The sequence below is a fragment of the Zingiber officinale genome, chromosome 2A (assembly GCF_018446385.1).
Source record: "Zingiber officinale cultivar Zhangliang chromosome 2A, Zo_v1.1, whole genome shotgun sequence".
NCBI classification, from domain to species: Eukaryota; Viridiplantae; Streptophyta; class Magnoliopsida; order Zingiberales; family Zingiberaceae; genus Zingiber; species Zingiber officinale.
This window is the reverse complement of record NC_055988.1, coordinates 60,033,354-60,050,728: the sequence shown is the minus strand read 5'-3', so window position 1 is coordinate 60,050,728 and position 17,375 is coordinate 60,033,354. Positions and strand designations below refer to the sequence as shown.

Here is a 17,375-nt window from a genome sequence, read left to right as displayed (position 1 = left end):
ACGTCAGCTACCCGGAGAGCGCCACGTGCCCAGCGTCCGTTGATTCAGCATTCGGACAGGATCAAACAGCAACCTAAAAAATAAAATTCAACAAAATTAGAGATAATTAAGATAACCCCTACAGAGTCCGAAATGAGACAAATTAAATCTTCAAAGTAAAGGAAAAAGTGTCATATCATTTATGTGCAACTTATAATGATGTACCTCATTATGGTAAACATGCTAGACAAATTATATCCCTTTCGACTCCTAGTATTTTCTTAGTAAAATGTTTACAAAATGAATCTAAAAGGCAGATTCTTTCTTTATGTTGTAGTTTTTTCAAATTTGTCTTTATGCATCAATATGTTCTACATTTGAAGCTAAAATATAATTATATAATTGGTTATAATGGAATAAATCACAATTCATATTGGCAGAAATTGGCACAAGTGCAAATTGGCACAAGAAAACTGGTACTGGATGTGAAATTAATCCTAAAACACATAACTAATATCTCTAGTCACAGGTGCATTTTAATTTAGGATTTTATGTTGCTCTAGGTATAATGTTAAAGTTAGAATTCTTTTTGTTATTTAACTACAACATTTCCTCAGAGCAATAGCATTCCTACAACCAATACAGAGCAACCCCAGGAAAAAATATATATGCCAAATAAAAGGAGCATGCAACCCTAACAAATTCACAAAGATCATCATAAGATAAATAAAAAAAAAACATACCACTATGATAGCTCCATGTAAGGTTAATCTGTCAAAAGACAATTTTTTTTTTCCTTTTTTTTTGAACGAATGCAAATTGATATTAGGAATTTTATTAACGAAAAGAAGGTTATAAAAAAAAATGCACATTTCTCCACTTAAAATTTGCTAAAAAATCTCAATTGAATCCTTAACCGCAATTGAATCCTTTCCTCCTACCATCGTTCCCAGTCAAAATTCGCCCTGATCTGTAAGAATAAGTAGAATATTGCAAGGGCGAAGCGGGCGGAGACATCGAGAGAGCGAAACCAGCGGCAGAGAAGACACCGAAGAAAACAAATATGTACCGCCTTAAGCACGAGCTGACAGGCGGCGGGCAGAGAAAACGTGGAGTCTTCAACGTCGGAGAGAACGCAACGCAGGGTACCGTCTCGCTGCCCCTTTCCGCCTTGGTGTTTAGGGCACGGAGGAAGCAGTGAATAAAAAAGTGGCGATGAGAGAGAGAGAGGGGGAATAAACCGACTCGTTTTGTGCACGCCAAGTGGTCGACAAAGGGCTCCGGTGGGCCTTCGACGGCAACAGAAACCTCCACTTGTTTGTCTGGTTGTCGGGACAGAAGAGAGGGCTAGGGCAACGAGAGAGGGCTGCGTTGCGAACTCGTTTCTCACAGTGAGCAGGCAACAGGCGATTCGCTCTTTTGGTTTCCGCCTTCGTCACGTGTTTCTCATGAGTCGGTTTGTCGTTTTCTGCGTGGGACAGAGGGACAGGGGGAGTTTCGGGACAGAAGATTTGAGCTGCTTAGAGGCACATACGAGTCGAACAACTTTTCATTTGCAAGAGAGACCACAAATTCTTCTCCTCCTTACTTAGCCACCCCCCTATGGCACACTCTTCATGAGTGAATTTGATGAACTTCAGTGTTATATTCTCCTCCCTTATTGTCTCTGTATCTAACCCCCTCTTTTCCCATAGACGAAGCGATAATGTAAGTTTGCTCACCACCGAAATTCTTACCTATTTGAGAGAAGTTTGGCTGAGTTTTCTTAGGATAGTGGTTAAGTTTGCCCAAGTCGAAAGATAAATTAAGCTAGAGTATGTGATGAAAGATCTGGTAGGTTTACAAAGGTTTAACTTGCCCAAATTGTCAGTGGTCTATGTTAGAAGAAGAATAGGGAGAGTGGAAGGAATAAGATGAGAATAATAAAATCTATTGTTCATTGATATTTGCCCTGAGGACAATACAATATATAATGTTCAAAAGTACTTGATCAAATAACTAATTAATAAATAACAAAATTACTCTAAGAATAATTCTGAGAATAATTATAACAGAATTATTAGAATAATTCAAATACTAATATGATTTGATTTGGTAATTTGATCCGGTCAATTTGGATAATTCTGTTATATCTCTTTTACCCCCCGACAAACTCAGCGGGAGATCTCTGACGTTGAGTTTGCTTGCTAACTTGTTGAAATGTTGTTTGGATAGTGGCTTAGTAAAGATGTCAGCGATTTGATCTTCAGCAGAAATATAAGAGACGGATAACTGCTGAGTTGCCACACGTTCACGAACAAAATGAAAATCAATTTCCACATGTTTTGTATGAGCATGAAAGATTGGATTTGCTGTAAGATATGTTGCTCCAATATTGTCGCACCAAATTTTTGGTGCAATATTTGATGCAAGATGAAGTTCAGAGAGAAGTAATTGAAGCCAAATAATTTCTGACGTTGTATTTGCTATAGCTTTATATTCTGCCTCAGTGCTTGAACGAGATACCGTAGGTTGCTTTTTCGAATTCCATGAGAAAAGATTTCATCCAAGAAATATTGCATATCCACTAGTAGTGCGTCTATCTTCAGGAGAACTTGCCCAATCTGCATCACTATATGTATGTAGATCTCGAGATGATTGGCGATATAAAAGAAGACCATGTAGAATAGTGCCTTTGAGATAGCGAAGTATTCTTTTTACATTATCCCAATTTTGTTCGGTTGGAGCATGCATGAATTGGCAAGCACGATTTACCACAAAAGTAATATCAGGACGTGTGATAGTGACATATTGTAAGGCCCCAACAATACTTCGATAAATTTGTGGATCAGATAGAGCAGGAGAGGATAAAGTTGGAGAGTTGTTTATAGCAATTGGCATAGAGACCGGACGCGCTCCATCCATTTTGGCTTTTTGAAGAAGTTCAGTAATATATTTGCTCTGAGAGAGAAGATAGCCATCCTCATGTGGAATAAGCTCAATACCAAGAAAAAAACGAGCAATACCCAAATCTCTAGTAGGAAATTCTTGATTGAGAAGACTTAATAAAGTTGTGATACCCTTGTGATCATTGCCGGTTATCAGAATGTCATCCACATAAATAAGAAAAAATATCATATTTTCATCATTATATTTGTGAAATAGAGACGAGTCAGTCTTTGATCTAGAAAATCCTTGAGCTTGTAACCAATTAGATAGTCGATGAAACCATGCACGAGGAGCTTGTCGAAGACCATATAAGGATTTCTTGAGTTGGCAAACATGAGATGGAAATTGTGGATGAATGAAACCAGGTGGTTGCTCCATAAATATAGTTTCCTCAAGATGACCATGGAGAAATACATTTGAAATATCCAATTGTCGTACAGACCAATTAGAACTAACAGCTATTGATAATAATAGTCTGACATATGTAATTTTGATGACTGGGCTGAAAGTGTCATTAAAGTCAATACCTGGTTGTTGACTAAATCCTTTAGCTACAAGTCGAGCTTTGTATCTTTCAAGAGAACCATCAGCTCGATGCTTAAGACGGAATACCCATTTAGAGCCCACAACATTCATTGAGGGAGTGCGCGGAACTAGAGTCCATGTTCCATTGCGAAGAAGTGCATCAAATTCTGTAGCCATTGCACTATGCCAGTTTGGATCCTTGTTTGCTTGTGTAAAACAGGTTGGTTCAATAGATTTGGAAGAAACCACTAGAGCTCGTGGAAGGGGATATCGAGTTGCATTTGGTGGGCAACGCTCATAAATATCACTAATGGGAAGCATGCGACGAGGAGCATTATCATCTGAATCACTTGTTGATGACGACGAGGAAGTAGGCTGACATGGTGATGTAGATGACGGACTTGCATTATCCGAGGAACCAGAGAGCATATTATCTTCGATCGGCGAGACTTCTAAGATTGGAGCAGCAACCGGAGGTGATTCTGATGGTATAGGAGAGTTATTAGAGAGCTCCGGAGCAGGACCTAGAATTCCATCACTTCTGATAATATTAGGTGGCATTAAGAAGGTGCCACTTGTATCTGGAGGAGAGATTGAAGAAGCTACCGAAAAAAGGAATAAAAACTCATCAAAAGTAACATGTCGTGAAATATAAATTCGTCCTGTTGGTATATGCAAGCAACGATAACCATGGTGCAAATTGCTATAACCAAGGAAAACACATTGTAGTGAAAGAGAGTCAAGTTTGTGTTTAGAATAGGGGCGTAACCATGGATAACATGCGCAACCAAAAATTCGAAGGAAAGTGTAATCAGGGGTTTGATTATAAAGTTTTTCAAAAGGACATTTATGATTGAGCAATGGTGTAGGAAGTCGATTTATGAGATATACTGCAGTGCTAACAGCTTCATCCCAAAATTTGCGCGGAACTGATGCATGATGAAGAAGAGCTAAGGCAGTTTCAATTATATGTCTATGTTTTCTCTCAACAGAGCCATTTTGTTCTGGAGTGTGAGGACAAGAAACTCGATGAACAATTCCACAAGAGACAAAATGACGATGGAGAGCTTGATATTCGCCTCCCCAATCAGAATGAAAAGAGAGTATTTTACGATTAAAAAATCGTTCAACTTGAATTTGAAAATTACAAAATATATCAAATAAATCAGATTTCCTTCTCATAGGATAAAGCCAAGTATATTTACTAAAATGATCAATGAATGTAACATAATATTGGAAACCTTGATTAGACAAAATAGGTGCAGGGCCCCAAACATCAGAATGGATTATTTCAAGTGGAAAATTAGAAACATGATCAGATAAAGAGAAAGGTAGCTTATGACTTTTAGATTCCATGCAGGCCCTACATGAATAAGATGGAGAGGAGGTAATAGAAGTAGGTAAACCATACCTATTGATGATTGACTAAACAATACGAAGGGAAGGATAACCAAGTCGAGCATGCCAAGCTGGTTTATTTGTGCGTTCACCAACAAAAGCTTTGATTGAAGAACTCTGAAGACAATAGAGGCCATTTTTTATTCTCCCATAAAATACAATAGCATTTGTTCCTCTATCCTTTATAAGATAATGATTATGATGAAATTCAAAAATAACATTGTTATCAAGACAAAACTGGCGTGTAGAAAGTAAATTTTTAGTGATAGATGGAACATGAAAGACATTGCGCATGTGAAAAGTTCGATTAGATAAATGAACATATGTGTTTCCAAGATTAGCAATTTGCAAACCTGAACCATCGCCTACTTGCACCGTATCTGAGCCATAATATGGCATTACGTCTGTAAGGATATTATAATCTGATGTGACATGATGAGTTGCTCCAGTGTCAATATACCAATCAGTAGATGAGAACTCTGGGTTTTTACCACAAGTAGGCACAGACGAAAGAACTTTAGGATATGCTTGTGAAATAGATGGTTGTCTTGAGGCTGTAGGACCACCAATGAAATTTGAATCAAATGGACTAGGACATTGAATACCAAAATGTCTAATTCCAAGAAAAATTTGACATTTTACCCTAGACCAATCAAGTCTTTTAGGGCATATATTTTCAGTATGACCAACGATATGACAAATTTGACATTGGTCTGGACTTTGCTTTTGTCCTCTTTGATATTGTCGAATATTTGACATCTAAAGTAAAAAATAACTTGTCCGATGGTAGTGGAAAAAAAATAGAGATTAAGGAAGAGGAAAGAGAAGCAAAGGGGTTGGCAGCGGAAGAAAATAAGTATTTTTCGTTTGTTCTGAAAAATAGAGAAGAATAAGAAAATTAAAACACGTAGGAGAAAATAAGAGGCTTGAGGGAAAAATTTAAAATTCGCCGTTTATACGATCTTCGCCTCAAGAAATTGAGGGAAGATAAAAAGAGAGAGAGAGAGAGAGAGAGATGACTCTGATACCATGTTAGAAGAAGAATAGGGAGAGAGGAAGGAATAAGATGAGAATAATAAAATCTATTGTTCATTGATATTTGTCCTGAGGACAATACAATATATAATGTTCAAAAGTACTTGGTCAAATAACTAATTAATAAATAACAAAATTACTCTAAGAATAATTCTGAGAATAATTATAACAGAATTATTAGAATAATCCAAATACTAATATGATTTGATTTGGTAATTTGATCCGGTCAATTTGGATAATTCTGTTATATCTCTTTTAGTCTAGCGGTCGAGTTTATTGAATTCCTAAACGTGATAGGTTGGTCTAAGTGAAGCAAAGTGAGTTAAGATATAGCTTTCAATCGAAGAGGCTCTAGTTAAGAGTGATGCATCAAAATGAGAAAAAACATTGGTGCATCAACTTGTTTATTGTTGTAATGCTCACTCTCAACACTCACTTGTTACATCAGAATAACATACCTCTCTTCTCACATAATGCTCATTTTAGTTTGCAATGGTTAAGCTTTATTCAACACATGCATCACCCTCCCAACAATTTATAGATTGTTCGGAGAGGGATGTGGCAAGAAATTAAAAGCTAAAGTACTTAATTTCATTGATGAACTCACACTTCTGGGGGAGATAGTGGGTTGGTCGGTACACTGTCTTCTTTCAGAAGTATACATTTGAACTGTTTCTATCTCTAAATTTTCTAATATGGACCTTTTTATCAAAGCTTTGTTCCTATTAGTTTTACTTTCTAATACGTGGCTATGCAATCTCTAAAGCTTCAAATTGTTGCACGACAACAGCACATAGTCAATCCTGCAGAATAGTTGCAGACAGGTCACTGCTTGATTGGCAGAGCGGCACCATCCAATTCTATTAGATAGCTTTTTTTGCTAACACGTCACTGCTCGTAACTTCAGATTAAAAAGATATCAAATTTAAAATTAAAATTAAAATAATAAAAAAAAAACATATTTGTATGTTCACATAGAAAGTACTTCAATTGGATTAGCTATTACTTGCTTACAACCATCATATTTTAGGGCAAGCTTAACTTCTACGTAGATAACCTGGATTACTAACAGATTATTCATCTAGCTAAACTTTACAGACATCTAGAGCTATCCTAAAGCATCTCAGACCACGGGAATTGAGAAAAAACAGCTATAGTTAAAGCTTAATGCTTCTGAGAATCTATTCTCTGCTTGCTGCAGTAAGATTCGAAGAAGTCGGGCATGGAGGTCATCGTCGTCATGTCTTCAGTATCGATCCTCCACAGTGACTCGCAAGCTTCCCAGATGGGGGAAGCCACTGGAGTGCCGACCATGCAGCTGCAACCCGAACCTCCCTTGTACTCTTCGAAAGTGAGATTGCTGACTGAGTCCGACGCAGCGATCTCATTCCATATCTGATCCGTCGTGTACCCTTTGACCTCTGAGAGATACAGGGAGTTCCCCGCTGGGATGCTACCGATTCCATGAGAGGCGGCATTACTGGAAGTCGATGAGGAGGATGGAGATGAGGAAGAGATAGCATTCCCATTCCTCTCCTGCGCCTTCTTTCTCATGAGAGTCCTCCAGTAGTTCTTGATCTCGTTGTCAGTGCGGCCGGGGAGCTTCCGAGCAATGCGAGACCACCTACAAGCACAAGATTAAAGCACAAGAAAATATGCACACTCGTGATCTTGATGTAGAAACAAGACCTGTTGCCCCACTTAGCGTGGAGTTGGAGCACGAGGCGTTCTTCCTGGGGGGTCATGCGGCCGTGCTTGAGGCCGGGATGGAGGTAGTTGACCCAGCGCAACCTGCAGCTCTTGCCTGTTCTGTTAAGACCTGCGAGATGAGGAGGAGGAGAGGCATGGAGGTTAAGGTTAAACCAGCACTGCGTGGTGACACTCTTTAGGCGAGGCCCGATCAGGGACCTCCCTAGCTATTTCCCCCGCCACCGCTCAAACCTGATACCTTGGCTAAGAAATCCCAACGACGTTCACCGAACAAGCGCACAAACCATACCAGTTGAAGGTCCTCCTGCTCTGTCCACGGTCCTTTCCTCGTCGTCTTCGCTGCCGCCGGTGCCATCCCCCTGGATTCTTCACGGTTCTGTCTGTGACCTGATCCTCGATCTCTTTCTTTCTCGCTGGGCGTCGCTGCCTTGCCCACTTTATGTCTGAATGAGTGCGAGGCGTCTGGCTGCCATAAACCGGCTTTTATAGGCACCAAAGCCATCTACTTATGCACACAAAATCTAGTACGAGACATATTTACCTCTGCCTGGCCATTAATTCGGCGAGTTTTGCGAAAGGGACAAGTAGGAATCCAATTGCTTAGGCGAATCCATATCCTCCAATTGCACTAACTCTTCTTTTTCCCATCACAAGTCTCATCGTGAATGGTTTAAAGGTGGGAGAGCACTGAACATATCAATATTGAATGCATGTAGTAGCTCGGTCATATAATAAACAAGTGAAATAATTGCTTGGCCGCCACTACGTGCAAGGTAGGGAGGAACGAGATTCCACTCTTTTCCTTGACGGGTGGACTGTAAACGATATGAAATATTCAATTTTGCAAAATTTTATTTATCTTTCTTTACTGATTACAAGATTAATTAAATAAATGAGGTTGAACAATTAGTTAAATTAAATAAATAAATTTAAGATATTTAATTCGATAGTTATGAACAGTGTTTAAATAAATTATATTTATCAATAAAAATTTTATCAATATATTAAATAAAAAAACTTTTAAAATAAATGAATAAATTTGTATTATCAAATTTAATAATTTAATATTCAACCAAATAAGATTAAAATATAAAAAATCAAATAATCAAACAAGTTTAATTGAAAATTCAATAACATTTAAATGATAAATGATAAGTTTAAACCAAACTCAAGCTTTAAAAAAAAAGTGAAATCAAATTTGAATACTATAAAATTTGACTCAGCTTTACTCATTTATGATCCTATACTTTGGGAAGGTCAGAATTGGGTCTGTGACAACAACACCATTTGCCGAGCATGAGCTCGACATAAGCTCATGGCCATGTTGGCTCGAACCCGGATCCACTAGTCTAGCACAGGCTAGTCGGAACCAGATTATGGGTGGCTTAGCGACTTTTGTCCTACAAGGGAAAGAGAAGAACTATGCCAATACATTTACTTAGAAAGTAACTATTAATAATTTTCAGAAAATTTGAGTTGTATGTTTAGTTTGGAAGTGAATACTTAAGTAATGAAACTTTTGAGTTTCTTTGCAAAAGTTTTTTCTGGTACAGACATTCGTACTGCATCACACCTAGCTCACCTTGAGGGTACGTACTGAAAGTTACCGATTCATTTTTTTATAAGAAGGATAACATAATTTAATCAAATTATATTGGATAAAAATCAAGACGCCACCCCAAGTCACATTCTTACACTTCACCTAAACTAACAATCATCCGCACAAATATTATTGCATTTCTATAATTCCACTACACTTTTTCATTTTCATGCAAACTTTGCGTTTTTCTTGTTAATGACAAACATTTCACTTTTCTTCTCAAATCAATATTATTTCATGAATCTATTTGACAAGATATAATTCGTTAATGTTTACAAAACATCTATATATAATATTTAAACATATAGTATACAAAGTTACGAGGTTAATTATAATTTTTATTAAACATTATATCTTGGTGATACAAAAGTTTGAATATTTTTTCCCATTTAATTATGTGTGCATGTTTTATTTGAACTTCTTTTAATTTTTGTTGCACAAAATTAATCAGAGTTCTATATTACCACTCGAGTTTTGATTATTCATCACTACATTAATTACACTAAATGTGTGCCATCCCTATCTACACAAATCGTGTACCTTCTCTTCTTCTCTTCTTGGAGGAATTCTATTGGTCTACCATATATTAGACTCTCAACGTATCACATCACAAAGTATGCATAGTTAGATTGATAAAATTATAAAACTTTAGCTAATTATATTAACATATAGACAACAACAATCAAACATAGTTGCAATAGATATTTAAGATGTGACCTACTTTGGGCCTTTGACTTTTATTTTCAAAAAAATTACTCATCCACCTCTAGTCACGGGTGGATCCAGCTTGATTAATCAAGCTCGAGCTAATTCGAGTTAAATTTCAATATTTAATTAATATGTCTTTAACTTTTATTTCAAAAAGTTACTCATCGACCACTAATCAAGATTGACTATGTTTAGTTAACTAAGCAAGCTCGAGTTGAATTTTAATACTTAATCAATATGTTTGTTTACTAAAGCAAAGAGATAAGTAGATCCATATCAACCAGATACTTAATGATGGAGTTGGCTAAATAAAAGTCAAAGTGAGTCATAGTTAACCAGACACTTGATAGTTAGAAGTTCAACATAGAGTTGTCAAAATGAAAGTCCAAGTGAGTCACAATTGATCAGATAGTTGGTATTAGAAGTCCAACGAAGAGTTGACAATTGATGCATGAAGTTTTGATAGATCAAAGTTAACTAGATGTTAAGCGATCGGAAGTCTAACAAGAAGTTGACACGAAGAATCAAGTACGGATTTACTGGATGCTATGCAACAGAAAATCTTGATTGATCAAGGTTGACCGGATGTCGGGCAGACGAAGTCTTAATAGGTTGAGGTCAATTACACTACAAAAAAACATAACTTTGGGGACAAAAGTTTGGAACGAAAATAATTCGTCCCAAAATTGGGACAAATTTAGGGTCGAAAATAAATTTCGACCCAAATAACCAACAAAACTTGCAACAAACAAAATTCGTTTCAAGTTTGCAACATAAAAAAAATTCGTTGCTAAATTCGTCCTCAAATCTGGAACGAAGTAAAAATTTGTTCCAAATTTAGGGACAAATCCTGGATTCGTCCCAGATTTGGGAACAAATCGAGAATTCGTCCCAAATTTTGGGACGAATCCAGGATTTGTCCCAAATTCTGGGACGAATCCAGGATTTGTCCCAAATTCTGGGACGAATCCAGGATTCGTCCCAAATCTGAAAATATTTTTAAATAAATAAAATCAAACATCTAAGGCCTAAATATGGACCTAGAGACATCGGAATTTGATGAAACAAGTTTCTATGCGTCCGTATCGTTGAGCTGATCCTAAATACGTCATAATCCATAATTTTTAATTAATATTTTCAGTGATTTGAATTTATAACACCCAATTAGGTCAATTTGGGATTAAAAAATTCCAACAATATATATATTCGGTAAAAAATATTTTTATTGATAGATTTACGATCAGGATAATGATACAACACATAGAAACTTGTTTAATCAAATTCCGATGTCTCTAGGTCCGTATTTAAGGCGTCCAAGTTTGTTTTTTTATTTTTTAATAAATAAAATTTTGGGACGAATCCAGGATTCGTCCCAAAATTGAAAATAATTTTAAATAAATAAAATCAAACACCTAAGGCCTAAATATGGACCTAGAAACATCAGAATTTGATGAAACAAATTTCTATGCATCTGTATCATTGAGCTGATCGTAAATACGTCATCATCCATAATTTTTAATTAATATTTTCAGCGATTTGAATTTTTAACACCCAATTAGGTCAATTTGGGTTTAAAAAATTCCAAAAATATATATATTTGGTAAAAAATATTTTTATTGATAGATTTACGATCAGGATAATGATACGAGCACATAGAAACTTGATTCATCAAATTCCGATGTCTCTAGGTCCGTATTTTTTTTTTTTATTTTTTAATAAATAAAATTTTGGGACGAATCTCTGGATTCGTCCCAAAATTTGGGACGAATCCAGGATTCGTCCCAAAACTGAAAATAATTTCAAATAAATAAAATCAAACATCTAATGCCTAAATATGGACCTACAGACATCGGAATTTGATGAAATAAGTTTCTATGCATCCGTATCGTTGAGCTGATCATAAATACGTCATCATCCATAATTTTTAATTAATATTTTCAGCGATTTGAATTTTTAACACCCAATTAGGTCAATTTGGGATTAAAAAATTCCAAAAATATATATATCTGGTAAAAAATATTTTTATTGATAGATTTACGATCAGGATAATGATACGAACACATAGAAACTTGTTTCATCAAATTCCGATGTCTCTAGGTCCGTATTTAAGGCGTCCAAGTTTGTTTTTTTATTTATTAATAAATAAAATTTTGGGACGAATCTCTGGATTCGTCCCAAAATTTAATTCGGATTCGTCCCAAAACTGAAAATAATTTAAAATAAATAAAATCAAACACCTAAGGCCTAAATATGGACCTAGAGACATCAGAATTTGATGAAACAAGTTTCTATGCATCCGTATCATTGAGCTGATCGTAAATACGTCATCATCCATAATTTTTAATTAATATTTTCAGTGATTTGAATGTTTAACACCCAATTAGGTCAATTTGGGATTAAAAAATTCCAAAAATATATCTCTTTGGTAAAAAATATTTTTATTGAGAGATTTACGATCAGGATAATGATACGAGCACATAGAAACTTGTTTCATCAAATTCCGATGTCTCTAGGTATATATTTTTTAAAACATATATAGGTTGATACTAACAAAAAAGTTGTTTGTAGTGAATAATTGTAAATTAGTGTCCGAAAGCTTAAATATGGACCTAGAGACATCGGAATTTGATGAAACAAGTTTCTATGCGTCCGTATCGTTGAGCTGATCATAAATACATCATCTTCCATAATTTTTAATTAATATTTTCAGCGATTTGAATTTTTAACACCCAATTAGGTCAATTTGGGATTAAAAAATTCCAAAAATATATATATTTGGTAAAAAAATATTTTTATTGATAGATTTACGATCAGGATAATGATACGAACACATAGAAACTTGTTTCATCAAATTCCGATGTTTCTAGGTCCGTATTTAAGGCGTCCAAGTTTATTTTTTTATTTTTTAATAAATTAAATTTTGGGACGAATCCAGAGATTCGTCCCAAAGTTTGGGACGAATTCCTAGATTCGTCCCAAAATTTGGGACGAATCCAGGATTCGTCCTAAAACTGAAAATAATATTAAATAAATAAAATCAAACACCTAAGGCCTAAATATGGACCTAGAGACATCGGAATTTGATGAAACAAGTTTCTATGCGTCCGTATCATTGAGCTGATTGTAAATACGTCATCATCCATAATTTTTAATTAATATTTTCAGCGATTTGAATTTTTAACACCCAATTAGGTCAATTTGGGATTAAAAAATTCCAAAAATATATATATTTGGTAAAAAATATTTTTATTGATAGATTTACGATCAGGATAATGATACGAGCACATAGAAACTTGTTTCATCAAATTCCGATGTCTCTAGGTCCGTATTTAAAGTGTCCAAGTTTGTTTTTTTATTTTTTAATAAATAAAATTTTGGGACGAATTCCTGGATTCGTCCCAAAACTGGAAATAATTTTAAATAAATAAAATCAAACACCTAATGTAACGACCACCCTTCTTACTACTACTACTACTCTCTAAGAGTGACCGTTACCTATCTACTACTCTACTTAACCGGTTTATTAAAAATCTCTAGGAAAACTCTACCGAAAAATTTCGGCAAAGTCTCCCCTGTACCGATGACCCCAAACTGGGATACAAACACTATATACACAGCCACAGGCGGCTGGAACATATTTTTCACAACCACGCAGAAATAATAACACGACACTAAAAGAAACTATTCTAGCAATAGAAAACTATATAGCTCCAACAATAGGAAATAACTCAACTAACAATGCGGAATAGACTCAATTAATCAACATAGACAAAGGAAACAACTAATACAATCTCTATCAACTTAATAACTGAAAGAAAACTCAAAAGGAGTCTTGACTGTTTCCTTAGCAAACTCATGATCTCTCCATAGTCCTGGCATCACACACCGTCACAGCATCTCCTCGTCGCCTTCCTTCTTATACTTTAGCTTTCCTTTTCCTTTATCTGCAGTAGGAGGAAAGTAGTATCTATAAGCAAAATGCTTAGTGAGCGCTATCTAACTCACAAAATCACGATATGCATGTATATAAATAAAAACATGCTAAAACTGAATGCTAACATGTAAAGATACTCATGCTCATAAATAGCAAAGGAATCAACTAACTGAAAAGCTAACATGTATAGCTAAACATGCTCATCAACTAGCAAATCAATAACATGTAAGAAAACTAAACATGTAAAAGCTGCTAGCATAAAAGGAAGCTAAACTTACTGATCTTTAAAACAAAGTGAAACTTGTTTTACTTGTTCTAAGCTGATTCTTTTATTTCACTTGCTTAAAACTCATTCTTTAGTACTTTTATTCTTATGTAAAACTTATTTTTTTCCTTGTTCATAAACTTATACTTTTAATACTTGAAAATAATAATCAACTTCTTTCGGGCCCGGCATTGTACCACTTTGCGCGCATTCTTAGTAAGGATCGAGGTAGCTAATCCCGAAACTACTAAGATACTTCTAGGCCTTGTGCCTAGGGGCATCTTGGAGCCCATCCCTTGGACCTTGTGTCCGGTACATGCCATTTAAAAGTAAAATACTTGTTATATCTTAATTACTTCTTCTTTAAATGCCTTGGCATTTTAATAAGCACCTTGTGTGCCAAAAATCCCTAAAGTCTTGACTTTGGGATCTACTTAAGGCCGTGACCTTTCTCTTTCTTTTCTTTTTCTTCCTTTTACTTGTTAATACTTCTAAAAGTATTTAATAGGATTCTTATTTTTCCACTAGAATACATGGTTGTTCATGCTTGTTAAAATAGCAAATGAAAACTAAAGGAAACTGCTCATGTGTATCTAGTAGTAAAGGACTAAAAATAGGAATCAATACTGCTCATGTTAAACTGATAGCAAAGAAAATCTGCATGTCTAATAGCAATAGAAAAGAAGTCTACTCATACTTACAAATAGCTAAGGGGAAGCTAGAAAAGGAAAACTGCACGTCTATTACAACCGCAGGTGAGTAGCAACTCACCTCGCTGTTCTTGAACTTACAACCGGAGGAAGATCTAGGGTTCGGATGATGTGAAGATCTCTGCGATCCCTTCCTATCCGCGTGTTCTCCTTGACGAGGAGACCACGAATCCGTGAACGACTTCTGAAAAGAAGCCCTTGCCGGCCGCCGGAGAGGAACCCTAGGTCGGCTTCACCTTCCGCCTGATCTGCCGCCGTCGCACGCGAGAGGTGAGGAGAGGAAAAGAAATTTTAGGTTTTCCGAAAATCACTTTAGTCCTCACTTTATAACTAGGGTTATTTTCGGTTCCAACTATAGCTTAAATGGAATTTTTCTCCTTCTTTAATAACAAACGATCGCTAGCATAGTCGGTTGGCTGCGTTTTGCTTAAGGCTTGTGTTGCGGGTTCGAAACTCGGCTGCAACTATTTTCTGCCCATTAATTCTTGTTATTAACTTCTACTCATTAAATAAAATTCTCCCTTTATTTGATTAAGTAACAACTGCTAGCCCAGTTGGTTAGCTGGCCTTTTACCGAATCAACGAGTCTCGGCTTCAATCCCTCAGCCGCGCACTTTTAATTCCAATTTATTTTACTATTCCTAACTACTACTTAAATATATATCGCTCCATATATGATTAACAAATCGAGCGCAGCTCGGTTGGTTGGGCCAGTTTTGCTTGGGCCAGGGGTGCTGGGTTCGAAACCCAGCTTCTACAACCCTTTTTTTTTTTATTTTAGTTTATTTTTAAAACTTATTCTCCTTGGTAAAAATACCAAACGGACTCCAAAATTTACATAAAAATACTCTAAAAATTCCTAAAAATCTTTAGAATATTTTAAAAGTATTTCCAAATATTTTTATGGACTTTTAGAACTTGAAATAGGGAAAATTGGGTCGTTACAATTCCCCATACCTTATAAAAAGTTCGTCCTCGAACTTAGAATAGTTACTGTCCTCCCGCTCCCAAGTGACTTCCTCATGCTTCTGGTTCTGCCAGATGACTTTCACTAGTGATACTTCTTTGCTTCTTAGTCTCTTGACTGCTCTGTCCACTATCTGTGTAGGTCTACTCTCATAACTAAGATCCTCTTGGATCTACACTGACTGAGGCTCAATCACTTGGCTAGGGTCGTGGAGGCACTTCTTTAACATGGAGACATGAAACACATTGTGTATTGCTGACATGTCTTGTGGTAAATCCAGCTTGTAAGCTACTTTCCCAATCCTTTCTGTGATCAGGTAAGGTCCTACATAACGAAGACTTAATTTGCCTTTCTTGCCAAATCTCATCACTCCCCTCATAGGAGCGACCTTGAGAAAGACTGAATCCCCTACTTGGAATTGCCCATAAATAATTTCAAGTCCGAAATCTGATAACTCCTTCTGTTGTGGCAGGGCTAATGATGACAGGGACATCAGGGATGCACTGGATTTTCTGCTTAGTGCATCTGCCACTTTATTAGCTTTGTTTGGAAGCATAAGCTATAATTTTTTTTCTTCTTGCATGAGTACAGCTCCTAGACCCATCTTGGAAGCATCACTGTAGATGTCAAAACTCTTGTCACTTTCTGGGACTGTCAGAATGGGAGTACTGATCAGTCTCTTCTTCAACTTTTAGAAACTCTGCTCACATTTATCTGACCATTCAAACTTCTTGTTCTTTCTGGTGAGGGCTGTAAGTGGAGAGGCTATTCTGGAAAAGTCTTCCACGAATTTCCTGTAGTACCCAGCTAAACCAAGGAAGCTTCTGATCTCCCTGGCATTCTTGGGTCTACTCCAGTTATTGACTGCTTCTATTTTGGCTGGATCCACTTGGATACTTTCTTTAGAAATTATGTGGCCTAGAAATGCCACCTGATCTAACCAGAATCCGCACTTTGAGAACTTAGCATAAAGCTGTTTCTGCTGTAGGGTCTGCAGGACTATTCTCAAGTGCGTGTCATGCTCCTCTGGGGTTCTGGAATAGATTAGAATGTTGTCGATGAACACAATGACAAATTTGTCAAGGTATTCTCTGAACACTCTGTTTATCAGGTCCATGAAAATTGCAGGTGCATTAGTCACTCCAAAAGGCTTGACCAAAACTCGTAGCGTCCATATCTGATCCTAAACGCCGTTCTGGGTATATCTCTTTCTTTCACCTTCAGCTGATGGTACCCAGAGCACAAGTCTATCTTTAAGAACATTGTTGCCTCTCTTAACTGATCAAATAAGTCATCGATCCTGGGAAGGGGGTACTTGTTCTTGATGGTCACTTGATTCAGAGCTCTGTAATCTATGCACATTCGCATAGATCCATCTTTCTTCTTGACAAACAACACAGGAGCTCTCCATGGTGAATGACTAGGGCGGATAAAGCCTTTGTCAAGCAGCTCCTGAAGTTGTTCTTGTAACTCGTTTAGCTTTGCTGGAGACATGCGGTATGGAGCTTTTGAAATTGAACTGGTTCCTGGTACCGGTCCAATTTCAAACTCCGCTTCTCTGTTGGGAGGTAGTCCAGGTAGTTCTTCTGAAAATACCTTTGGATACTCACAGACTA

The 17,375-nt window shown here is 36.5% G+C and overlaps 1 protein-coding gene across 1 annotated transcript; it reads right to left on the bottom strand.

The window, feature by feature from the left end:
* Positions 1-6,839: 6,839 nt before the first annotated feature.
* On the bottom strand, positions 6,840-8,113 carry LOC122041138 (myb-related protein MYBAS1-like). The gene is made up of 3 exons (XM_042600737.1): positions 7,807-8,113; positions 7,555-7,684; positions 6,840-7,489 (listed from the first exon to the last, which is right to left on the bottom strand). The coding sequence occupies exons 1-3, from the start codon at positions 8,075-8,077 to the stop codon at positions 7,030-7,032; spliced, it is 861 nt and encodes a 286-aa protein (XP_042456671.1). The 5' UTR covers positions 8,078-8,113; the 3' UTR covers positions 6,840-7,029.
* Positions 8,114-17,375: the final 9,262 nt, after the last annotated feature.

Coding starts and splice junctions, on each gene's coding strand:
- LOC122041138 (XM_042600737.1), bottom strand. CDS start 8,077: ATGGCTTTGGTGCCTATAAAAGCCGGTTTATGGCAGCCAGACGCCTCG. Junction 7,685..7,806: donor TTTCTTAGCCAAGGTATCAG/GTTTGAGCGGTG, acceptor CTCATCTCGCAG/GTCTTAACAGAACAGGCAAG. Junction 7,490..7,554: donor CACGCTAAGTGGGGCAACAG/GTCTTGTTTCTA, acceptor TTGTGCTTGTAG/GTGGTCTCGCATTGCTCGGA.